This window comes from Lampetra planeri, chromosome 53, assembly GCF_965212315.1.
Source record: "Lampetra planeri chromosome 53, kcLamPlan1.2.h2, whole genome shotgun sequence".
Lineage (NCBI taxonomy): Eukaryota > Metazoa > Chordata > Hyperoartia > Petromyzontiformes > Petromyzontidae > Lampetra > Lampetra planeri.
In genome coordinates this window covers 2,166,869-2,192,448 of record NC_136159.1, presented here as the reverse complement: position 1 = coordinate 2,192,448, position 25,580 = coordinate 2,166,869, and the positions used below count along the sequence as shown (strand labels likewise).

At 50.8% G+C, this 25,580-nt stretch overlaps 1 protein-coding gene across 1 annotated transcript; it reads right to left on the bottom strand.

Moving 5' to 3' along the window:
- Nucleotides 1-277: 277 nt before the first annotated feature.
- Nucleotides 278-25,223, bottom strand: WDR41 (WD repeat domain 41). Its single transcript, XM_078617216.1, has 14 exons — nucleotides 25,104-25,223; nucleotides 22,770-22,821; nucleotides 21,919-22,025; nucleotides 21,096-21,144; nucleotides 20,024-20,167; nucleotides 18,893-18,964; nucleotides 18,143-18,254; nucleotides 17,471-17,533; nucleotides 8,847-8,957; nucleotides 7,718-7,890; nucleotides 6,867-6,988; nucleotides 5,965-6,038; nucleotides 5,425-5,504; nucleotides 278-3,137 (listed from the first exon to the last, which is right to left on the bottom strand). Exons 2-14 carry the CDS (start codon nucleotides 22,815-22,817, stop codon nucleotides 2,955-2,957), a joined length of 1,338 nt encoding a protein of 445 aa, XP_078473342.1. The 5' UTR covers nucleotides 22,818-22,821; nucleotides 25,104-25,223; the 3' UTR covers nucleotides 278-2,954.
- Between the last annotated feature and the right edge of the window lie 357 nt (nucleotides 25,224-25,580).

Below are 25,580 nucleotides of genomic sequence, written 5' to 3'. Positions count from 1 at the left end.
CAATGTGTACTCTTTGGTTCTTTCGGTAAAGTCACGTAGGTAGAAAAATAAAACAAAATAATACATCACGACGTTTCGATCGCAACACAAGCGGTCGTTTCTGCCCGAGGACGACCTCTTGTTTTGCCATCGAAACGTGATATATTATTTTTTTTATTTTGTTTTATTTTTCTACCTACGTGACTTTACCGAAAGAATCAAAGAGTATGGATTCCTGCAGTCACGAAAGCTTCAAATCAAGATTGACCAATGTGTGTTGATGAAAACAAAGACCGTGCAGAGTTTTTCAGTGTCTACATTTCACTAAATAAAAATACTTTATTCAACAAGAACATTCCATCGACACTGCAACGGCATTCCAACAATATTGCACCACATTAACCGCTCCACACAAGGGTGACGCATTATTACTACCATGAAACACAAACTTCCCAGAATGGCAAGCACAAAATTCAACAACAATAATAACATCGTTACTTTAACATATCAGTGTTTATCGATTTGGAAATAGCTTTACCATATTTAAAACAAGAAACATAACATTGTATATTAAAACATTCAATAGACCCGTTCTTAAAATGTAATTTAAATCAACCTCAAAAACTGTATCCATCCAGTGCCCATTCAACGTTTGCCAATAAATAATCTTCGTGCTTCAAGTCCGACTTAAAACGCATTCTGGCGCACAAAAAATATCTCCAAACTGCAAGACTTCAGAGAAAGTAAAATCGGCCACTCTGTAAATACACGATCGTAACTTGCCATCGACTCAACATTCGCCCGACAAAATAATCAATGCATGCTGCGTGGACGTTCTTGAAAGGGAAACAAACACAAACGTATTGGCACCTGGCAGGCAAACCACTGAATGTAGGGGAAGAGATTTATAGGCAAAGTTGAACAAAAAAAACAAACATACATGCCGGCTGGAAAAAAGCCCCCTGAACGTCCACGAAGACAAACAGGGATAGATGCACATTCTGGGCGAGGGTAATTTAAAACCTGCCGACTCTGGCGTGTGGGTGTCGTTGAGCCAGTGTCACGAGGACACGACTTGGTCTCGTTCACCACGTGGGTGAAACCCCAGTTCGTATCGAAACCCCTTCGACTCTGTACTGCGTCTTCAGACGTACTAACAAGCTATCATCAGCCACGCTCAATCCGCTGCTCGATAAAGACCTCCCCAAGCCACCACCGTCTCTCTCAAACCTGCGATGTATTAATCCCGCCTTGTAAATGCACAAGAGCCGATGGAAGTCGCTCCATCTCCACCGTGGACACCCCCTCAAGACACGTTCCATTCCTTGGCTGCCACTCCGTTATCATTCTCGACCGTTGTCCATCGTATCGTACAAATCCAAATGGTATCCTATTGTAGATACGGGACACGTCAACAAGCAGAGACTGTTGGAGCTTCTTCTCACCCCGCCAGCCATGCAGCAGGCGTGGTAAGGGCCGTGTCTCTTTGCTCAGCTCAATTCACCTCTCCAACGTTAAGGCAGACGGGGTCTTGTACGTATATAAAAATAAACATCACTATTTAATAGGTAGTAGGTTTTCGCAGCCATTACTGTTAATAAAAACAGATTTTCGGGTTGGGCCACAATGACTTGGACAAATTCATGTTTGCCAATGTCGGGTGGACGAGGCTTTTAACGACATAAATGTAGCAAGATCATTGTATGGCCCACCCCAAAAAAAATCAATGACTGCATATGTCCACAATGTTTGTAGGTGGAGCTCCCCAGCTATTGGCTCGTCAAGTGATCCGGGAATAGTTAAACAGTGAGGTGTCATTTGGTAAAAAGTAGCAGCGACACAGAGTCAGCATATTGAGAGAGATGTGAGCAGATGGGACAAGGGGGCAGTGGAGAAACATCGCAGCACAAAATGCACGTGTGTACACACGGAGAACAACGTAGTTACAATAATACTGTAAACACGGTAACAACAATGTGCCTCCCTTGTCCATGGGTCTCAGAGCCATGCTAAGGCACCATCAATATTCAGAGGGTAAAAAGTAAGATCTGTCAATCTCACGAGACTGGGGCTGGAGTGTAGTAGCAATAATAATGTCTTAATGCACATGTGCTTCCCCAGCTCCATGGGTTCCTCACCAGTGTGGAGCACAGCACAACCAAATGATTGGTTGGAGAAACTGTGGTGGCTCTCTGGCAGATCCGCTAAAAGCCCCGCTTGTCAAATCTGAGATGCAACTACCGTGGAACAGACTTGGCGGGAACCGTTGACAACCACGCGGTGGGAGGGGGGTGGGAGGAAAACACCGCCACGGACGAATAAACACATTTACAGCAAGAATTGTTAAAAAACACATTCGAAAACGCGAACGGCACCCACGGTATAGGTGTACGGACAGGGTGGCGGCAGCACGTGCCGTGTCTGCCACATTATCAGGACGTCGTGTACGAAATTCTCACAGCAGGCGTAGCTGCTGCACAACGTAATCATTGCGTACACCTTCGTGTTTAAAAGCAGCAATAAAACCAAATTATCACGCAGTTTCTCAACAACATGCGGCGGGTTCACGGAGGAAAGGGAGAGATGAAGTGAACGGCAAAAACGTTCTCCGGTCTGTGACGTTGCGGACCACCAGGGAAGCTCCCACGTACTCACGTGACGTCATCCCCCACGAGCACTGGGAATTACTCCAGTCCATGACATTGTCAGCCTCACGATGTTTTTAGAACTGTATATCTTCCCTGGAGATACGTAGCGAGGACCTCGGACCTCACGTGCACCGACAGGTTAGTGGAGAATGCCCCAGATTTGCCGATGCGATGGACGACATTTGTGAAAACATACGGTTCTCGTGATATGTAAACACTGCTTGAGGATCGGTCGGTAAAATCTAACCGAGCACGCTTGTTATCCACTCATTCTCTCGTGTGTGACGCCACAACCACCACCATTTAAAGAGGGGCACTCTTCACGTGCTAGAAAATGTTCTGGTCATCAAACGAGGTGGTCTCAGACTTGCAGGTCTGCTGATAGTGCCGATTCAGATTGCGTGCGAGAGAGTTCCTGTAGAGGGACGCCCGCTCTCCTTCCTTCCACACGATAATCAGCTGATCCGTCGAGCAGCTCGCCAAGCCGTGCTTCTCAAAGTCGAGCAGCATCTGCCGGCGGGAGGTGACCAGAAACAGACGGCCTCGTCAAACGAGCGGCGCGCCACGCGCAAGCAAAGCGCAGCGGCGGACAGCGGTGCCACAGCGGCACCGAAACCGGAGCCTAGCCAAATGTGCAGCCTGCGGGCACGACGTGCGTCGCACTGCAATATCCGTGCTGCAGAGGTCGCAACCGGGTACCCGATACCCGTAACCTACCTGATACCCGGCTACCCGTACCCAGCCGGGTACGGGTACGGTTAGCCGTTTGTGACCCTGGTGCGGCCGGGTACGCGTAGGCCGTGAGTCACTGGTGAGTAACCGTTTGTCACTCATTTCCCAACGTCTTGTCTCTTCTCACAATTCAAGTTCCTAGAATCAACCCACCCGCGCCTGCAACATGGCTTCATGCCAGAGGTCGCAATCGGGTACCCGTACCCGTACCCTACCTGATACCCGGCCGGGTACGGGTAGCCGGGTATCGGGTAGGGTACGGGTACCCGCTTGCGACCCTGGTACGGCCGGGTACGGGTAAGGAATCAAAACCCGTTTGCGACCTCTGCCGTGCTGACGAATCCCCAGAGCGCAGCGCCGCCCCCCGGCTTTCGTTTCCAAGTGTTGAGGCTCGGCAAACTGGCGCCCCTCTCCTGCCGCGGTCTACAGAGTCGGTCGGTGCTGCTGGAGACACGAGAGAGGGCGCATAGCCCCCACCGCCTGCGTCTCCACCTGCCTACTCCGCCGTGGGTTTTCAAGTCGACCCAACTCTGCTTGTGGGTTCTCCAAGTCCACCCGGCTGTGCATCTCGTCCCTCTCGACTGTTAAACCCTCACGCGTATATCGGTGCTCTACACTCTGAACGTTACGATTCCGTGCCTGGCGGGTTTTTTGTTTTATGAGGCTCAGACTGCAGCTTCAGTACAATGAAAATTCTGCAAATACTTTCAACTTCATAGAACTTCACCCAAATTGAATGGAGAGAATGTGTAATGCTGAAGGTCAAGGTCAAACATTGATCGTATTGCACTTATACAATGCTCCCCAGGAGAAACAAAATATGGAACATTGCTATAAAGTGGACAAACAAGTTGTTCGTTACAAAAGCAAAACACACTTTCAATGGTTGATGTGTGAAAATTATGTTTTGTAGGTGCAGTTACCATTTTTAAAACACTTAATTTGTGGGTTATTTTACATCTGGGGTCCAATTCACATGCTTGCAAGTATTTACGTTCTTCCAGTTTTTCACGTGTGAACCTCACCACATGCGTCTACCCTGTGAAGCCACCACACGACAGCCAAAGCTAGCACAGAACAATCAATGGTACTTGGCAGATACCACGCAGCCAATAAGCACACTGCGGCAACACCCCGCAGGAATTACCGAGCGGCAAACCGGAATCGAGTCGACGGGCTAAGATCGTCACAAAAATCTGGCTAAATATCGCACGGCAATTTTATACGAACCAGTGGTGTGAACGCACAGCCCGTATGGGGGAGGGAGGAGGGGCCGACTTATTGATTGAAGAGGGTAAAGGGGCCCCCACAGAGGCAGAAGAAGAGAAACAGGTGCAGGGGCAGCGGAAATGGAGAGTGACAGTTGGCGTCATCAAGGCGAGGAGATGGAGCCCGCATGGGAAATGGATAGGGAGTGTGTGTGGAGGGGGGGCTGTGAATTCGGAGGGAAGTTGCTGATGAAGATGGCAAGACAGAAGTTCTCAACCTGTTGATCATACCACCAAGGCTTTTCGGAGTGAGGGGGGAGGTAAAAAAAGGGGGCACAGGCTGTGGCATGGACATGGTGCAGGATAAATTTGGAATGAGCGGGGAGCTGGTACCACATTTTGGTGACAAAACAAATACTGTACACAACGAGAATTTTTGTTTTAAGTGTCATGAGTGGGGCTAGGGTGGGGGGCAGGTGGGCCAGTGGCCTAGATAGGAGGGGGGGGGGACATGGGTAAGAATGGGATCGGTCAAGTGCGTGGGAGAGAGAAAGGAAAAGGTGGGAAGAAAAATGGAAATGATCTTTTCTTTAAAAAAAAAACAATGTCACTGGTATTGGCCAAACATCCAAATGCTGAAAAATGACCTCCAAATTATTCAATTGTGATTACACACAGCAGCATCGCCCCCTACTGCGGAAAACTTGGCGGGACCCTTCTAAAAAAGAGTTGACTCAGTGAGGCTTTCTTGCGTAAACATACGTAGCAGCAGTAATATTAATTGTCAATCCACAAGCAGTTATATATTGAATGGAAATGGCACGTGTCAGGCTGCATGGAGGGTGTCCCTCTCTCACCTGCAGGGCGCCGGAGTGGCCAATGAGGTCCCCAACGAGCCCCAGCGACCACCGCTCAGATGCCGTCCTCCTGCGCGGAACTGGTTCCACATGGACCGGGCAGCGAAGAAAACAGGGAGAGAAGGCAGCTCGTGAAGGCCACGTGCAATGCAGAACATGCCAGCACCGGAAATGCCATTTCCTTTTAATTTTACCAACGACCGGTTATATAATACAGGGTGCTTAAAAAATGTTTTATTGTGCCTCCAGAGGCCAGAGGCACATTTCTTATGGTATTGTTGCAAATTCTCAGAAGTGTTAACATTTTTTAAGCACCCTGTAAACACAACAACTGCTCGCATCCATACATTATTAATAATACGTGCCGACAAAAATATATCATTGCGTGAATGAGAATCTGCGGATCCATTCGTGAATGCGGATAACGGGGTGTGCAGGTCACGGGAAGAGCAACTCGGAGGAAGCTCGCCGTGTTTACGGGTTGAGCACTGGGTTGGCGTGTGTGAGATGGGCACCGACGGCACCGACAGCATCACCCACGTTGCGTCGCAGCCGGTGAGTGGAGCTTCCAAATGCGCGTGGTGCCGTCTTCAGAGCAACTCACCAGCAGGCCACTATAGGAACAGCCACACGACCGCAAGCAAAGCAATCATCCCCCTCCGTGCAGCCTCCACAAGACTGTTGGGGCAAGTGCTGTTTGCGAGCGAATCTGTCCCGTGTCATCCATACTTCCTTCCGATATTAGCAAGCCAATGGAGCTATGCCCTTATAAATCTAGATTGAAAACGAATTTATTCAGAATCGTTTGTTTACATTGTTTGTTGTCCTTTCTCCCGATTAGCACGGTTGGCTACGTACAGTGCGAAAGAAGTTCAACATACATACACACTGCGTTCAACCACCACACCGCAGGTCACAACACTTCTCTTTCTGCATCTTCCTTGTCACTGCTCCACTTTGGAATTCCCTCCCATCATCGCTTTTCCGAAAGCCCTTATAATCTTATACTCTTTGATTTTTTCGGTAAAGTCAAGTAGGTAAAAAATTAAAATAAATTTAATTAAATCACGACGTTTTGGAAGCAACACAAGCAGCCTCCGTCAGCATTTACCTACGTGACTTTACCGAAAAAAACAAAGAGTACGAATCCTTGCAGTCACGAAAACTTCAAATCCCTTATAATATTGCTCACTTTCAAGCACTGTAACAACTTTTGACAGCGCTGTTTATTTCTGGCCGTATGATTTCTTGGACCTTCGGGGCCTGTGCTCAGCACATGGCATTTTATCCCCAATGTTTGAACGAGCAAGCGATGTTATAGAACCGTCTCAATCAACATGAAGATACAAAACGCGATTTAAATGTCCCAGCAGACGATGCTCGTCAAGACCACGACCGCCATCGGAGAGCGGTGCGTGGGCACCCCCGCAGCGCGTTTGTACCTCTTCTGCAGCTTGACGACTTGCAGCACCTGCGAGTTGTGAGCATTCCTTTGGCAGGCGACCAGTCTTTGCGACGTCAGATCGTACACGCAGATTCCCGACCCAACTGCCGCGAACACACACTACCGGCCGAGACGCAGAGCAAAACGTGAGGCACAGTTGGAACGCTGCTACGGCGGCCGTCATGCCTCACCACTGCATTAATTTTCTCCGAAGCTGTCCATAGCATCACCTTTCTCTTCCGATTAATTGTTTTGGCACACTTGTTAACACCCTAGACATTTTGCTCTGTGAACTCCGTTAATGTTCGTATAAACGGTAATTACGGAGTGTCAATAAACAGCTGCTGGATGAGATATTTATGAAGATGCAAGGTACCTATATCTTTTTTTATTTCAACTCAATTCCATAAATGTGAAGGAGTCCTGTGAAAAATATACAATGTTAAAGCCTCATGACGTCATCGTACTATACACCAAATTTTCTACTATTTTGGGATGGTGCCGTACGTGGGGTTACTCCAACCTGTTCAAAACATAATGTAGCTAGGCTCCAAATAACTACTCTTTGGTTCTTTCGGTAAAGTCACGTATAAAGATAAAATAATAAATTAAATACTAGCATACGACGTATTAGTATTTAATTTTGTAATTTATTATTTTATCTTTATACGTGACTTTACCGAAAGAACCAAAGAGTAATTCCTGCAGTCACGAAAGCTCCAAATTAAACTCCAAATAACTCTCCGGAACTTCCTCTGGCAGAGGGCCTTGCGCGCCAGCACTTTCATCTCGCGGCTTTTCCTAGGCATCACGGACGACTGCGTACGGTGCGAGAGAAGTGCAACGTACCTGCGAGTCGGTTGATAGGTGGGCGATGCTGCACGGGTAGGCTTGGGAGCAGTGCGACTTCTGGAGCTGCGGGCTGATGGGTGCGTGCAGCGCCACCTTGCGATGCTCCGCCAGGTTGCCAGAGTTCCACAGGATGAGCTCGCCGTCCAGGGAGCCGCTCGCAAACCAGCCGCCTGCACGCACAACGCCGCCTCAATGTCACAACTCTCACCGCCATCACAGCCCTTTCGGTGTGGGCCAGTGGCCACTTGAATAAAGTGTCTTAACGGTATTTTCCTTTAGTTTTAGATGTTAATTAGTGTGAAGGGAGGGTAAATTTCACCTTTTTCAAACTGTATGCAACTGCCTACAGGACTTATGTTTAATAATGGTGACGGCTTTTCAACGTTGTCGTCTAACTTGCACAATACTCGCCGTTTTGCTGGTTGTATTTAGCTATATTTTAATTAATGACGTTTGTCTATTCAAAATAATGTGTATATCCATTCCTCAATTTTGATGATTGTGTTTTCCTAGCCTATACCAAGGAGCCAGGACTTGACATCAAAGGTTCACCGATTTTGTTTCCGCTCAAGCAATGTGCATCTTGTATATATGTGTGTATGTTGAACTTCTTTCGCACCATACGTAGCCAACCGTGCTAATCGGAGGTGATGGGGAAGGACAACAAACTAAAAAAACATTTCGAAAGAAATTAGTTTTCAATCTAGATTTAAAAGTGCATAACTCATCTTGCAAAAAGTAAAGCCGGTCTCAACTCTCACTTCAGAAGCAGCATGCGTTGAACTAGAGGCCAACTGGCCCGGTGGCGAGCGAGTATGCCAACCGGTACGTTACCCATCGTGCTACCCTGCAAGATAGATATCACGACGAACGAGAACTATACATCAGGCTCCTGATGCCCTCCGCACCAGACGTAAAAAAAACAGCCTCTTCTCGTTAAATTATCTTGAGGCTCATGTCGCCCGACGCTTTTTTGAAGACGCAGTCAACATTTAGACACTTTGCGAATCCAAACTGCACTGCGAGTTGCTGTTGTTCTACGGTGCAAACGTCAGGTGGGTATCCATTGAAGACAAAGACAAAGCCGAGTGGCGACTGGGCAGCCGGTCGCCTCTCGATTGCTCACCCTGCAGGCTCAGCAGGCTGTGAACGTGTTCCGCGTGGACCGTCAGTGCCTTCAGCTGCTGGAGTTGCCTCTGGTGGGGGGCTTCCTTGCCGTACTCCAGGCCGTACAGAACTGCGAGGGGCAAAGAACGGCAGCCAACCGCAGCACTTTAAGTCCGTGCTTGTGTTCATGACGATCTCACACGCGCACACGTATACGTATCCCGTAATGCAGCAGTCAATTCAAGTGGCCAACGCAAATGTGCTGTCGTAATTCTACCTTAAGCAAGACCCCAAGTTCAACGTCCAATTACCTACCATTATGATACGCAGAATGCCTGATCTGTTTACTTTCCACACAAGGCCCGAATGCCTATGTACAGTCAGATAGGTGGGGACCTGGATTAGAGAATCCAGTTTGTCGTAAACGCTAGATTAGATCGCAAAAGGAACCTTCGTACTCTAATGCTCAGTGGTGCACACTCAGAACTTTGACATGAACAACACTTTAGTTAATTTAGCCAATCGAGTACACTTACCGCTTTTTTCCCCTTTAATGCGTTTGTAGGCCTGCACTGGATGTGCTGAGCTTTGCAGCTCCCTTTAACTGAATGTTGTTTTTTATGTATTTAGAAAATTAAAGACACTTTCTTCCCAGAATGCTGTGCAAATTGGAGATGACACTGGTCCCTTGTTGGTGAACGAGGTATAAACCGACAGCTTTGGTTGTTTCCCTTAATACGGCAGCTCAGTTGACAGGCAAAAACTTGCAATGTAAACTTTTGTTCAACATTAAAATGACACAAACCAAAATCAAATAATAATTTAAATATGCCATCACCTGCAAAAACAAAGTGACAGCAGCCGGCCAACATGAGAGTGAGTTCACACCGACCAAAAGTCACGCGCTAGCGCCTTAGCCACCGACATGCAAAGCCAAAGATCCTCATGCAGCCTACCAAGGATAGGCTGTTGGGGCAAGTGCTGTTAGCGAGCACCTATGAAGACCGGCACGGCACAGGACGTGGTGGGTGGTGTTGCGAGCACCATCCTCGGTCGCCTTCGTGCTGAAGCGTGTGTTACCTGCCGTATGACCAGGGACGTTACCTGTGGATTATCTAATAAAAAGACCTTTGCTGAACACGGCGTGAGCTGAATCCTTCCCTCCAGTGGTGATGTTTACACAATGTACAAGATACTCATTTAAGGCGGAGTGAATCTAGGGGAAGCTCAGGACTGGTACGGATAATCATCACTGATGTCGTGGCCGCAAATCGGGTTTGTAGTGCAGTGTGCTAACCATGTCACCACTCCCCACCATTTATACTCGTGTAGAGGTGTAATTGTGTATGGGAGCGGATGGCAAACAAACACAAGGGGCGTGGTTAGGGCCGTACACATAGGAGGTGGCCACACCGACGTCCGCACCTGCATCCCCCACGGGCCCCTCCCGGGGGGGCCGCGGACTATAAGAGGGGGTGAGCCGGAGGGCTCGAGGTCGAGGTATCAGCTTTAACCAGCGAAGACGGAAGACCAGCTAGAATAGGCCCCGGAGCTCCCCTGGCTCGCTGTCCTTATAAGGGCCGACCAGGGCAAGCCGGTGGCGTGGCCCCGAGAGCCCAGACTGACGAGCAGGTCTGGGAACTCAGGGGGTCGGATCCCAGCTTGACCAGGGCTGGGACAGGTAGCCTCCCCTAGCTCCCTAGTGGAGGACTTGGGCTTAGGTTAGCGGGGCTTAGATGTTGTGTCTCCCTGTTAGCCGAGTAAGGGGACGTTACCCCTTAGGTCCTGTGTATACTCGCTAACTGTATACAAGTTGTGTTAATAAATAAGTGTGCCTCCGATCCCGTCGTCAAGCCTCCTGAGTAATTACTACATCTGGTGTCAGAAGTAAAACGTCCAAAGATGGACACACGAGGGACGACACGTACCAGGGAGTCGGAGAGGGAGGACACCGCGGCCGAATCACCACCAGAGATGGCCGAGGTCGGATCGGAGCAGCCGGGGCCGAGTACACCCGCGCCGCTACGACAGGAGGGGGGGGATGCGTCGGCCGAGGGACTTCGGCTGGCTCACTCCCGCCTGGCGGAGCTGCTCTACGCCGCGGCCGCCGTGTTGGAGGAGATCACGCGGCTGGGAGCTGGAGGGGCTGCGCGGGAAGACGGCAGCAGCCGACGCACGCCGGCATTTCCCGCCACCCCGACGCGGCTCGCAGTTAAATTTCCCGCCATCACTACAGTGCGAGCAGAGGGCGGGGCCGGCCTGCGTCAGGTGACTGCTGAGGGCCAAGCACGAGCCGTGACATCATCAACGCCGGCCAGCGCGTCAACAACGGAGCGACCGGCGATGCCATGCTCACAGCCCGCCCACACTGTAACGTCGGCTGGGAACGAGGGAGCGAGATCCGCAGCCACGGACGTCGCCTTACAACAGCGACTGCCGCCTCTCAAGGAGTTCGTGGGAGCGGCTGGAGATTGGGGTGGCTTCAAAAGGCGGTTCATCGCTCATCAAGAGATGGCGAACTGGACGGACGCCGAGGCACTATGCGCGCTGCCGGCGATGCTGGACGACGACGCCCTGGCTACCCTCACCTCGGCGCCTAAGGAAAAGCGCGCCACGCTGCACCTGGCGCTGCAGCTGCTGTCAGCCGTCTATGGGCCGCCTTCGGACTGCAGGCAGCTGTTCCACGATCGGCATCGGGGCGCCAACGAATCGCCCCTGGCCTTCCGAACGGCTCTCCTGGCCCTGGCAAAGGCAGCTTTCCCGCGGATGGACGAGGAGGGAGTGGACGCCATGGTGGCTGAAAAGCTGCTGCTACTCGCCGATGAGCTGGACATCGCCGTCTTGGCTCAAGACGACGGAGAGATGTCGTCCCTGCTGGTCGCGCGCCACATCCACGGGGGCTTGCGGTCCCTGCGTCGCAAGGCTGCCAAGGGGGTGGCCGGCCATGCCATGGCGGCCACCGCCCTCCCATCAGAGGAGGTCTGCGGGGTGGAGCGGCGGGGGGAATGGAGATCGGCGGCACCGCAGGCTCGGAATGGACCGAGCCGCCAGGAGCAGCCCAGGCCATCTGGGGCGCTCACACGTTGCTACAACTGTGGCCTGCAAGGCCACGTTGCGTCAGGATGCCGGGCTCCCCGTCAGCGCGGAGCGACACCTCGTCAGGACGCCACGCCGTCTCCACCCAAGCTCCAGCAGAGAAATACGGCGAGTCGTGGCACCTCACACGTTTGGCCCATGCACACATCCGACACACACTCACGCGCTCAACTGAACAGGGTTCGAAAATCGCCGCCCATCGCGCGCGATTGTTCTGAAATGCGGCGAGCGCTCCAACCGGGTCAGTGGTCGGAGCTCGCCCATCGTGTCGTTGCTGCGTCGGCGGGATCATCGGTTGTGGTCGGTCATATTGATGGGGTAGAGGTGCGGATTTTAATTGACACAGGGGCATCGGCGACCATTATATCTGATTTGATTTATAACATCCTTCCCGTTCAAAGTCGTCCCTTGCTCCCTGTTGACGTGCCATGCTATGCTGCTAACGGGGGCTCGCTGGGCATTATTGGGCAAATCCGCGCCAAAATTTGCATTGGAGACATTAAATTATCCGGGCCTGTTTTGGTTTCCTCCTCACTCGCGGTTCCGTGCCTGTTGGGGACGGATTTCTTGGCCAAAATGCCCATCCGTATCTTGATTGACCAGGGGTGCATCGAGCTCCCATCGGGCCGACGTGTTACATTTTTGTCTTCCCCCACCACGGAGCGTCGGGCGTTTGCCACCGTGCAGGCGCTCGTGACAAAAACTGTGCGCGTACCCCCGGGGGCTCAGATGCTCGTCCCTCTTAGGTTGCGTCGGCCGTTTGCTAAAGGGGTTGCGGATCGGGGGGTCTTGTTGGGACCATCTCGGGCCGGGGTCAATGGACCCGATTTGCTAGCGGCTCAGACCATGGTGAAAGGGGATGGGGACCCCTTCATTGCAGTCCTTAATGTAGGATCGCGAACGGCCGTGGTTCCTCAAGGGACCGTGCTTGCACACGCAACGCCGGCGCCCTATGAGGAACCACTCGTGGGTCAGGTAACCACCGATCCTCCGTCGCGACCGCATTCGGACTGTGATGACGGATGGCTGGATGCACTTTGCGCGGGATCTGTGGATCTGTCCGACACGCAGCGTGCGCAGCTGCGAGTTCTCCTGAAAGAATTTGCCGACGTTTTTAGTAAACACAAATTTGATATTGGTTGTACTAAATTGCTGCGACACCATATTGACACGGGTGACAGCGCGCCAATCCGCCAGAATCCCTTTCGGCTCAGTCCCGCCGAAAAGGATCATGTCAAATCGGCTGTTGATGACATGCTAGCCGCCGATATCATTTCCCCTTCCAACAGCCCGTGGGGCGCACCGATCGTTTTGGTGAAAAAACACGACGGCTCACTGCGGTTTTGTGTCGACTTTCGGCGATTGAACAAAATTTCTGTGGCAGATGCGTACCCGCTTCCTCGAATGGATGAGTCGCTCGATGCCTTGGCGGGGGCGCGATTCTTTTCCACCCTCGATTTACTATCTGGATTCTGGCAGCTTCCTCTGGATGACGAATCAAAACCTAAAACTGCTTTTCAGACACCGCAAGGTCTCTTCCAATTTAACCGCTTGCCGATGGGCTTACATTCTGCGCCGGCAACTTTTCAGCGGTTAATGGAACTGGTCTTGGCAGGCTTGCAATGGGATTCGTGTTTAATTTACTTGGACGATGTCATCGTCTTTAGCAAATCCTTCGAGGAACACCTCCAGAGGCTGCGTGCTGTTTTTCTCAAAATGCGGGCTGCCAATTTAAAATTTAAACCGCAGAAGTGCCATTTGCTCCGCGAATCGGTGCGGTATTTGGGTCACATTGTTGGGCGCTCGGGGATATCCACTGATCCCGCCAAAACAGAATGCGTCAGCTCCTGGCCGACTCCCACCTCGGTGGGAGAGGTCAGGAGTTTCATTGGGTTCGCGTCGTACTATCGACGGTTTGTGGCTGACTTCGCTACGATCGCGAAACCATTGCATGCCTTGACGTCCAAGGGAGTCAGGTTTCATTGGGGGCTGGAGGAGGAGGCTGCTTTTCACGCCCTCCGGAATGCCCTGGTGGGGGCTCCGCCGTTGAATTACCCCGACTTCTCACAACCCTTCTTGCTCGATACAGATGCAAGTAACACGGGCATCGGGGGCGTGCTGTCCCAACTCATTGGGGGCGTAGAGCATGTGGTGGCTTACGGTAGTCGGGTACTGTCTCCAGCGGAACAACGGTACTGCGTTACCCGTCGGGAATTATTGGCAATTGTTTATTTCATTCAGCAGTACCGCCCATATCTGTACGGTCGGCGTTTCACCGTCCGTACAGATCATGCGGCCCTACAGTACGCTCTGCGGGTTCAACAACCATCGGGCCAGTTGTCTCGATGGTTGGAGATTCTCCAGGACTACGACTTTGTCACCACATATCGTAAGGGCGTCCGCCACACGAACGCTGACGCCCTGTCACGGTTGCCACCCATTTCGGAGTGCGCTTGCCTCCTGGGTTCGGGGCGTTGTAGGCCCCCGAACGTCACCACCGATTCGGTCCTCGTGGCCGCCGCCGATGCGCCTTTGGCTTCGGGTCCTATCGAGCAAGAAGGGAGGGATTCGTTGCTGGGGTTGTCGGTCGCGGAATGGGGACGCCTCCAAATGGAGGACACCTCCCTCCTCGCTCTGCGCCGTCGCGCAGGGGGGGTTGGGCAGGGGGTGGCGAACATTGACTCGTGGGGGTTGTTCCAGGGTCTTTTAATGCACTGGGACGGAAAAACCCGCCGCCAGCAGCTCGTGGTGCCTGCAGCATTGAGGGGTAAGGTGGTATGGGCTGTTCATGAGCGGCTTCTGCACTTGGGGGTTCACAAGACCTTTGCCACGCTCCAGCTCGATTTCTTCTGGCCGGGCATGGCAAAGGACGTGGGGGATTATGTTTTATTTTTATTATTTTATTACTTCCCTTCTACGTGACTTTACCGAAAGAACCAAGAAGACGTGGGGGATCTCCTGGGGTCGTGCACGCAATGCGCGCAGCGAAAGCCACCAGCTAGGGGGTCCAACCCTCCGCTGCAGTCCATAAAGGTTTCCCGGGTTAACGAGCTCGTTGCGCTAGACATACTCGGCCCATTTCCCGCTACACCCAGGGGGAATAGGTATTTATTGACAGGGGTCGAATACTTCACGAGATGGCCTATGGCCTGGCCCCTGGCCAACCAGTCGGCAGCAGCCATCGCGGAGGCCTTTGTCCAGGGCTATGTCCTCGACAAAGGTGCTCCGGAACGGCTGCTTACTGACCAGGGTAAGAATTTTTCGGGAAAACTCCTCCGCGAGGTGTGCGACCTCTTGGGTACGGAAAAAATTCGGACCTCCCCGTATCACCCTCAAACTGACGGGATGGTGGAACGGCTACATCGGACCATCACGTCTATGCTGTCCCAACAGGTGTCCGAATCCCAGACAGATTGGGACCTTCGCATAGCCGGTGTGTTGCAGGCCTACAGGATGGCTCCCCATGCGGCCACCGGATTTTCCCCTTTCTTTTTAATGTATGGCCGCGAGGCTAACCCCCCTGTGACGACCCAGCTGAAGCTCTCGGCGCCTCAGGCGAAGTCTACCTTGTCCGAACACGTTAAATTTAACATCAGCAAATTGTCTGAGGCGCGGGAAGCGGCCGTGCAAAATTCTGAACTCCGCCAGAAGGCGAACGAGAGGCTTCGGCTGGGGCGGGTACATGTGTTCAAATGGAAACCAGGGGACAGGGCATGGTTGCACTGTCCCCAGGTGCCACTGGCAACCTCGTCAAAGTTGGTACGGCCGTGGCGGGGGCCAGTGGAGGTCGTACAGGTCTTACGGCCGCAATGTGTTCGCGTCAAATGGGGGAGGCGTCGGTGGTACGTGCACCCCTCAAGGTTGAAACCGTTCATTGCGCCGGCCCGTGGTTCACACACACACACGCATGGCCAAACGTGTGAGGGGTCCGCCGACTCCCCGACGTCGCTGCTCTCGCCTAACATGACGTCAACTGTTCCATCTCCAGGTGCAACAGGAGTGACGGGTCCACGCCCGCCAACCCCTCCCGGAGGGGTCGGGGGTCACTCGGCAGCGACGCCAGACTCTCTTGCACCCGGACCGTCACCAACCACCACTGAGCGTGCCGGGTCGAGCCCTTGTGACGGGCCCGCCGCGAGAACGCGCGCCAAAACGCGCAGACTATTGTGAGGTCGGCCGTTGGGGGGCCCTTGCGGACAGTGGGGGAGGGACATCCGGAGCGCGTGTATATATGTTGGGTTTGCGGAATGGGGTATTTATTCGGGAGGGTGCGCCGGGTTATTTTTTTCTCTTTCTTCTTCTACCTGTTCCTGTTGTTGTTGTTGTTGTTATGACTGTTATCGTTCTTGTTAAATTTACGCGAGGCACACACGGTTTTGGGGAGGCATGCACCTTTATTCTGGTTTTGTTGCAGCCGGGGACGGCTGCGAGCTGTACAGGGGGGGGTGATGTAGAGGTGTAATTGTGTATGGGAGCGGATGGCAAACAAACACAAGGGGCGTGGTTAGGGCCGTACACATAGGAGGTGGCCACACCGACGTCCGCACCTGCATCCCCCACGGGCCCCTCCCGGGGGGGCCGCGGACTATAAGAGGGGGTGAGCCGGAGGGCTCGAGGTCGAGGTATCAGCTTTAACCAGCGAAGACGGAAGACCAGCTAGAATAGGCCCCGGAGCTCCCCTGGCTCGCTGTCCTTATAAGGGCCGACCAGGGCAAGCCGGTGGCGTGGCCCCGAGAGCCCAGACTGACGAGCAGGTCTGGGAACTCAGGGGGTCGGATCCCAGCTTGACCAGGGCTGGGACAGGTAGCCTCCCCTAGCTCCCTAGTGGAGGACTTGGGCTTAGGTTAGCGGGGCTTAGATGTTGTGTCTCCCTGTTAGCCGAGTAAGGGGACGTTACCCCTTAGGTCCTGTGTATACTCGCTAACTGTATACAAGTTGTGTTAATAAATAAGTGTGCCTCCGATCCCGTCGTCAAGCCTCCTGAGTAATTACTACACTCGCACAAAAACAAGTATCTCCCGTATAGCCTTAACAGACTTCTGGGGCAGGTGCTGTTCGCGAGCACCTATGAAGGCCGGCATGGCACACGAGGGGGTGGGCGGCTAGCACCTGCCCGACCACCTTTGTCTTCCTAGTAGAAATGTTTTACACCACCAGGTACTCAATTGAGGCCAAGTCAACCTAGAGGAGGCCACAGGACCGGTTCAGATAATTCTCACCAGTATTTCCCATGAGCGGGAATCGAAGTTGGGTCGCCGAGTTTGATTATCACCTCCAATTAGCACGGTTGGCTACGTACGGTGAAAAACTAGTTCAACATACATACGTACGTAGCACAGCACGAACCGCGGCTCTACCACCCGCCACATGTACTCATACGCGCACTGCTTCATCGACACCCACCACGCACTGCCGTACACCATCGTTAGCGCTGCTGCAGCCATGGGGGAATCCACGTAGCCATAGGCATTCGGCAAAGGTGACAGAGTGGCCTGAATGTGTCGCCTCAAATTCAAGCTGTAAGAGAGCAGAGCTCCGAGCACTCACCTAAACATTTGCCCATTGCAGCCGCGATCAGGGAGTCTTTTATGCGAATCAGCGAAGACACCTCTGCCAAAAGCATCGCAGCATCCGTCATGAATTCGCAGGCATGTTATGCATTGTACACAACGCACAATGTAGTTCTCGTGTTTAATAGCCATACCATAAATCTCGTGTTTTCAAACTTACTGGAATATTCACACCTCTAGGTACAAAAACGGATGAACATACGCCATTGTGTGCATAATTTAAGACAAATGCCAATTTAAGCAATGTTAAATTTCCCTTCGTTTTTGACCTATGAAATCAAAATCAGGTAGAACCGACAATATGAATTGATGGCAAAGAGAGAGTTAAGTCAAACGGGCTCAACCAATGGGGTGGTTTTCATCTGTAATGGTGGCTCAGAGACAGTGATGAAAATTCCACATTCCCACGGTAGGGGCCAGTCCCAGTAGATGTTCTTAATCCATTCGGCAGACTGAATGGCACGTAGATTGGACCCCGTGCACATCCAAATGCCACACACCGGATTATAAGATGCACCGCACCCTCCCCAAACTTTCGCTATACAATTGAAAAAAAAAGTGCGCGTTATAAATCCGGAGAATACATTTTCCTTGTAAGACATTTGAGAATACGAAGCTCTGTGGAGCTTGTGGAGTAAGCGTGACGCACCTTCTTGACGGTGGGTGGCCACTTTTGAGAGCAGGTTCCCATCCTGGCTCCACAGCAGCAGGTACTTCCCGCCAGCCAGCCAGAGAGCCTCTTCTCTCAGCACCAGCAGACACTGGCAACACAAATCACAAATACAGAAAAAACTTTTGCCCAACGCGGCTTTTGTCGAACGCATGCATCAGCTACACACGGTTTTCCTAACGAGGTCTGTTTTCCACAACACGGGGGTGATGTTTCGGCTCTACGCGGGGTTTGACACTGCTAAGATTCTGCATCGAAAAGTAGTGTGCCGTGGGGGAGTGCTGCATCCGTTGGAAGGTGTGACTGAATCCACTGAGAAGAATTTATTTGCCACATACGTTTTTGTGTGTTTTTTCGTGTGATAATGTAACACACTCAACACGCACAACGCACATGTTTACACGTTGCCGCGTGCATGTAGTCGTCAGCTCGTTGAGGACGTTAGGTAGATGGACGCCTATATTGCGAATTATTAACATTCAATTGAAAGTGTTAAGGGCAAGCATTGGGCTGTGAATTTACTGTCAGGGGAAAGCATTTGGCACGAGTGCCGCAGTGCTGGAAGCATCTCTGGGTAGAAAAATTGTGCAGTTTATCACTCAAGTTAATCGATGCAACGGACCACTGGACTGTGGAAGGAGCGTGAGGAATCAGGTTTGGTGAAAAACTGGGTTGGACAATGATTGTACGCACAGGGAAACACATTGCCAGCTGTAAATAGGCACTTACCTTGACCGAGATGAGAGATCCTTCGGAGTTGGAGATAATCTTTAGAGGCTGTCCCGTGTTGATATCCCACATCTATCACAGCTGGTTAAGGACACAACTTGTGACCATCATCGTCACAATGAAGCACATTTCTCGACGTCCGCCATGAATCACGTGAAATGCAGCTCATCTGGTTAGACCTAATAAAGCTAGACAGGACATATTATTGGTTCTTTCGGTAAAGTCACGTAGAAGGGAAATAATCAAGAACCAAGAATATGAATCCCTGCAGTCACGAAATGTTTAAATAGAAATCTAGACAGCACAATTACAATCATACAATTTTACTCAGGAAAGTCTCACTGAGCCTCAATACTCTTTTCAGAAGGGTCCTTTTCGGTTTCTCAGCGGACAAACATGATACGTGTTTTCACGATTGATAAATCTGCGGGTATTTTTTTTCAAACTTGGCCAATATGGACCACGACGCTGGTACGCATCCAAGCCTGCGACGTGCTCGGATGAGTGACCACCATGCGCATAAAACGGGAATCGTAGACATTACGGGCAGTGCAACAAAATCCATTATTCTACAATGCCCCCCCCCCCATCTTCACCAGCCCGCACTGACCAGCATTGTCAAGTACTGTATGGTAAAATATCCCTTACTGCCCCCGCACGACATTGGGAGGCTCTCAAACAGCAGTGTGCGCGTACATAACGCAAGAGAGCTGCACGATGGGACACTGAGGTTAATCAAAGCCTGACCAGGCCTGAGATGTGTTCTACATTCACATCAGGGGGCCAATAAACATAGGCCAAGCAAAATGTGTCTGCGCAAATGTTCAAATTTCGAAAATAAGCCATCTCAGATTGAAAACATTGGATGAAAATGGTTTTAAAATATACGATAAAAAGTCCCAACAAATATTGTTATATTCAGGCTTTTCAGGTCTTGCTTGGGATATTTGGGTCTTCGAATATTTTTGCATACGGGATGAAACAAAGTTCCCAGAGAAACCTCAGTCATCTCCGCACAATAATACAGCTCCGCATGGTCCACCAACCCTCCATCCAAGTCACTGCCTTACAAGTACGATACGGACATCTGGCTGTGTCAACTCTCGGCGTTCGCCGCACGGCACAGGATACGATGATGGTTTTGTCGGAGGAAGCAGTGAGGAGCACCGTCGACTGAAGCTTGTGGATTTCCGGGTCACCTACAGCGGTCGACAGCACAGTCATGGCGGTGATGGGACGCGAGTGGCCCTGACACACGTGCATCTTCTCCCCGCTCTGTGAACAATGCCAAAACACAAAGATCCCCCATATAGCCTTAACAGACTGTTGGAGCAAGTGCTGTTAGCGAGCACCTGTGAAGGCCGGCCTTTGTCTCCCCAGTGGCGATGTTCACACACCACACCAGGTACTCATTTGAGGCCTAGTCACGCTAGGGGAGGCCCAGGAGTGGTTCGGATAATCGTTACTGGTGTTGGCCATTAGCAGGAATCGAACTTGGGTTGTCGGGTTCGTAGAGCAGCGCGCAAACCGGTACACTACCGCTGCCAAACAAAATCACCATGAGCACACAACGTCTGATGGGGCTGGTCAGGGTTACACAAGCAAAAGTGTCTGCTGACTAAAGATGGGCGATCTCAACGATCTTGCTAGTTTACGACTCCGCGCGATGGTCCCAGGCTCACGGGGGGAAGAGGGCTCGATGAGAGGACCGTGGCCCAGGGCCGTTGCTGGCCCTGAGTCTGTGTGTGTGTAACTGTGGAGCTGTGTGTGTGTGACTGTGAACCTGTGACTATGAACCTGTGTGTGTGTGACCGTGACCCTTTTAGTGACCGTAACCTTGTGTGCATGACCGTGAGCCTCGTTATACACACACACGCATACGGCTTAATTTCACACTGGCTTCATTATGGGTGATCTTAAAGAAGCAGGTAAGCCCTTTTAACTGCTGCACCTATTACCCGTTTGGGGCCAGGGGTTTAGTCAGATGGGGCGGGGCAACATGACGAGAGTAATTTATAAAGTTTAAATATTTAGGCCGAACGAACCCCGTGGCGAGCGGTCCTCGGCTAGATCACCAGCAGGGAGCGCGACGCCTTTCGTGGGGACCAATGGTGAGACAAGGACTCCATCCCACCGGTAAAAACATCGTGGAAAGCCTCACGGTCCGAGCTGGGACCTGCCCACAGACTTAATCGTTACTCACCTTCACGTTCCATATGATGACCCTGCAGTCATCACCCGCCGAGGCAAACCTGTGGAAGTCGTAGAGGATGTAATCATCCCACAATAGCCAACTGGATAACGCATGCCGACACAATCTGACATGCTCCAACTCAAAACAAAACTCAACACCAATATCTAGAGATGCGTGAAGCTCTCTGCGCCATAACGACACCAACTCCGGATTCCAGACCATAGATGAGCACCAGAGGCACGTTTGAAATTTGTAAAGAAAATAAAAAAACCAGAAACAGTCAAGGGGTTCTACTTTGTGTCATCATTTACAAGGCACACTCATACATTACACCCTCAATAGTGTTATTTGTTGCAGGCCACTTGTTGTTTCGGTTCTTTGGACCTGTGCTCAGCAAAAGTGATTACAATCAACAATACGATAAGCGGTTTCAGAAAATGAAAAATTATTTTATTTCCATTTTAGTAATTCCTTCACCAAACCTCTTCCAAGACATCCGATTAGCACGGTTCACGACATACGGTGCGAAATAAGTTCAACATACATCCATGGAAAAGTGTACCAAATACCCTCTAGAAGGGCTCTAGTGGAGGCCCATCTTTTAGCAGCGGCGTGAACAAGAAATTACAACGCTGCACCTTGACCTTCAACCAAGTGGCCGAGAGGGATTCGTGTGACACAACACGCTGCCGCCGCGACCCTCACCAGGGTCAAGTGGACTGAGAAACGAACAAACGAACGAACAATTGCTGCGCGTGCGAGCCATGACGGACTGTGAAGGGGAGGCAGGCGTGCTGTGCAGACCACCGGCACGATTTCACTTTCTTCCTACCTGTCGTCATCCAAGCGAACCAAGAGACGCACGATGTCTGTGTGTCCGGCCAGAACCTGGAGCTCAGTAAATGGATTCGATGGCTGCTCATCACCAATCTCCGGTACCTGTGAACGCAGTACAACAATTTGCCACAAAAATACATCGCGCACCCAATACATTGCTCCAAATGACATTCACTTGAACAGTGATTTTTTTCAAGAATACCTACAGCTCTGAAGGACCGAGTAGTGAGAGTTCACCGAGACAATCTTACCTTCTCAATCTATATTCTAGAAGCTTAGCATAAGACAAATTTTCAAAATATCCACAACAATAGCAATGCGTCCTATAGAATGTGCATGCAATAAACCCTCCAAAATATTGACGCACACAGCATGTATGTTGAACTTCTTTCGCACCGTACGTAGACAATCGTGCTTATCGTCACTAGTAGCCTCATTAATACAATTTTACTCTCAATTGCGTCTCATTTTGTGACGTGTAAGGGTTAACGTATTTGTCATTGCCCAATGTCCTGCCCTTTCCATCTCTTCCCCCCTCCACCCCAACAACATCATTGTCACTAAAACAGGCCGAGTTTGCGCGATAGCAACTTCCACGCAAAAAAAAAGACCTGGGACTAGCGATGGCCCTGTAGCTGAATGTGACCCTGCTTTAATTATTATTATTAAATATACGGCATTAACTTTAGTTGGGCGTATGAACCACATTTCACCCATGGCTAGCGGATAGTGGTTTGTGGCCATGCCGGTGAATGCGGGTTGCGGATGCTTCTTCTGAAATCGCCGCAGGCCACCCGCGGCCCCCATTCCGGGATGTGACACGGGTGTGCGGTGAAGCGTCCGCACCTCTTTGCTCTCCACCGCATCCCTCTTCCCCACCAGCCAGCTCCACATCCTCCTGACACGGCCACACGACAGCAACAATGAGCAGGTAATATGCTAACTAGGTCATCCCATCTTCTTGGTTCTTTCGGTGAAGTCACGTAGAAGGGAAATAATAAAATAATAAAAATAAAACATTATAAAATACAATTCTCACGACGTTTCGGCCACAACGCAAGCAGCCGTCCTCAGGTGAAGATAAAATACAATTCTCACAACGTTTCGGCCACAACGCAAGCAGCAGTCCTCAGGTGAAGATAAAATACAATTCTCACGACGTTTCGGCCACAACGCAAGCAGCCATCCTCAGGTGAAGACGGCTGCTTGCGTTGTGGCCGAAACATCGTGACAATTGTATTTTATGATGTTTTATTTTTTTTATTTTAATATTTCCCTTCTACGTGACTTTACCGAAAGAACCAAGAAGATGAATCCCTGCAGTCACGAAAGCTTTACATCGAAATTTAGGTCATCCCAGTTTTACACGTAGGCTTTCACGACCAATATCATCCATAATAGCGTTTTTTTTGGGTTAGGAAGGCCAACATCAATGGGCTCGCATAATGTACGTTGACTCAAGAGTGCAGAAGCGTGGTCACCACATCTACGCCTCTATATATGGAACGAAACAAGTGGACTTCTTCACAAATCTGGCTGTCGCCTGATGAAGCTAGTTGTAATTACTGGCGAAACGTCGTACTCCGATTGTAAATGTTGTGGATTTGCTCTCCAACACACCGGTGGTGCTGTACTAGTGACCAATTGCCACGTTCTGTTTACGTGACAACCCTTACTAGTTGGCTGTGTCGGGTGGTGGTGGGTTTAACGACACGTTTAGATATTTAAGTGATCTAACCCAAAAAAAACTCTTATAGGTCACCCCATAAGACAAAGACCCCCACTCCCCGTATAGCCTTTAACAGACTGTAGGGATAAGTGCTGTTAGCGAGCAGCACCTATGAAGGCCGGAACGGCACACGAGGGGGTGGGTGGCCAGCACCACGCCCGACCGCCTTTGTCTCCCCAATGTCGATGTTTTACACACCGCACCAGGTACTCATTCGAGGCTGAGTCGACCCACACACACACACGCCATCCGCATCATAACACACCGTGAGGGCAGAATGGATTGGATAATAAAACCCTGTGTTTACAGTCTCATCTGGGTCAAAACCACCCGCGGTGTGTGATGTTATAACGAGGCGTTTTTATTTTTACACGCTTTTATTTAATTCACTCTGTTGTTGTATCCTTAAATCTTGTAACTCAACTTGAAACATCTTAAAGTGACTATGTGACTAAGTGCAAACAGAAAATCCAGGAAAAGACAGCAAAATATTCCACAAAAAGCACCAACGCTGTGCAAAAATCCCAGTGGGATGCAAATCAAACAACAACAACCACAAGACAACTTAGATTAAGGCCATCAGTCTAACTCCGTACTACAACAAACAAACATGGCCAAACCATGTCGGGTGGTGGAGGGTTACGACACATTTATAAATAACGCGATCTAACCCAAAAACCTTTGTTATGACTAATATTGGTCGCGAAAGCCGACGTGTTAAACCAACTTAAAAGTGGTAAAGTCGCGTAGGTAAAAATACAATAATAGAAATAAAATTATAAATCACGACGTTTCGGAGGCAACACAAGCTTCCTTCATCAGGTGTAAAAAGGCACAGCTAAATAACTGTAGTTATTTTAGTTATTCTTGTTATTTTAGTTATTGTAGTTACTTTAGTTATTGTAGTTATTTTACTGTGCCTTTTCACACCTGATGAAGGAAGCTTGTGTTGCCTCCGAAACGTCGTGATTTATTATTTTATTTCTACTATTATTATTATTTCTATTATTTTTATTTTTACCTACCTGACTTTACCGAAAAACCCTAATAGTATGACTCCTTGCAGTCACGAAAGCTTCAAATCTAGAATTAACTTAACAGTGGTTGACGATACGGTCAAACAGGTCGCGTTACATGGCCCCCCAGTCGAGCCGTCTTTTCCCCCTCCTCCCGTAAGCAGTTGTATCCCTAAACTCTCAAGACGACCGACTGCCTTCATCATCCAGCAGTGGACAAACCCCCACGGCCCGTGTTGATGAGAGTGCCTGCGGCTCTGCGCGCCCACGTGTCATCGTGGGCTTCATGGGCCGATCGCACACAACACACACACAAAGGGGTGGTTTGGTCAGAACCACACCCGGCCGCCTTTGTCTCCCCAGTGCTGGTGGATTACTACACAACCGCAACAAAAAATGGTATCTCGTTTAAGCAGCGGGCACACACACACACACCTGAGGCTCGCTCTGCGAGGTGCAGCAGCAGCAGAAGAAGTCGCAATGAGCTCTGTGGACAGCGCCGGCAATGACCACGACCGACTTACAATGAACAACAACAGCGGCCGGGCAGCCGCTACTGTCCGCACTGTAAACACGTGAGCCCTGTGACGTCACCACGACGCGCGGCTCCCCCTCTCCCCCACCCCCTAATCCCCCTCACCCTCCCCTCACCCCCCTCTACCCCACCCCCCTCTCCCCCACCCCCCTCGCCCCCCTGTCCCCCACCACCTCACCCCCCTCTCCGCCACCCCCTCACCCCCTCTCCCCCACCCCACTCCCCCCGCCCCCTCTCCCCCACCCCCTCTCCTCCACCCCCTCTACCCCACCCACCGGAGACCAAATAAAAATCCATTATACGGGGGGTTTTGGATTGGTTAGATCGCGTAAATACAAATGTGTCGTTAAAACAGGAGGATGTCTCCACAAATCTGG

What these genes read in the sequence shown, in the direction of transcription:
- WDR41 (XM_078617216.1), bottom strand. Translation starts at nt 22,817, where the DNA reads ATGTGGAGCTGGCTGGTGGGGAAGAGGGATGCGGTGGAGAGCAAAGAG. An exon ending in ATGCGGTGGAGAGCAAAGAG is followed by an intron (nt 22,026 to 22,769) that starts GTGCGGACGCTT and finishes CTGCGTTCACAG; the next exon opens with GTACCGGAGATTGGTGATGA. An exon ending in CAGCCTGCTGAGCCTGCAGG is followed by an intron (nt 7,891 to 8,846) that starts GTGAGCAATCGA and finishes TTGTGCGTGCAG; the next exon opens with GCGGCTGGTTTGCGAGCGGC.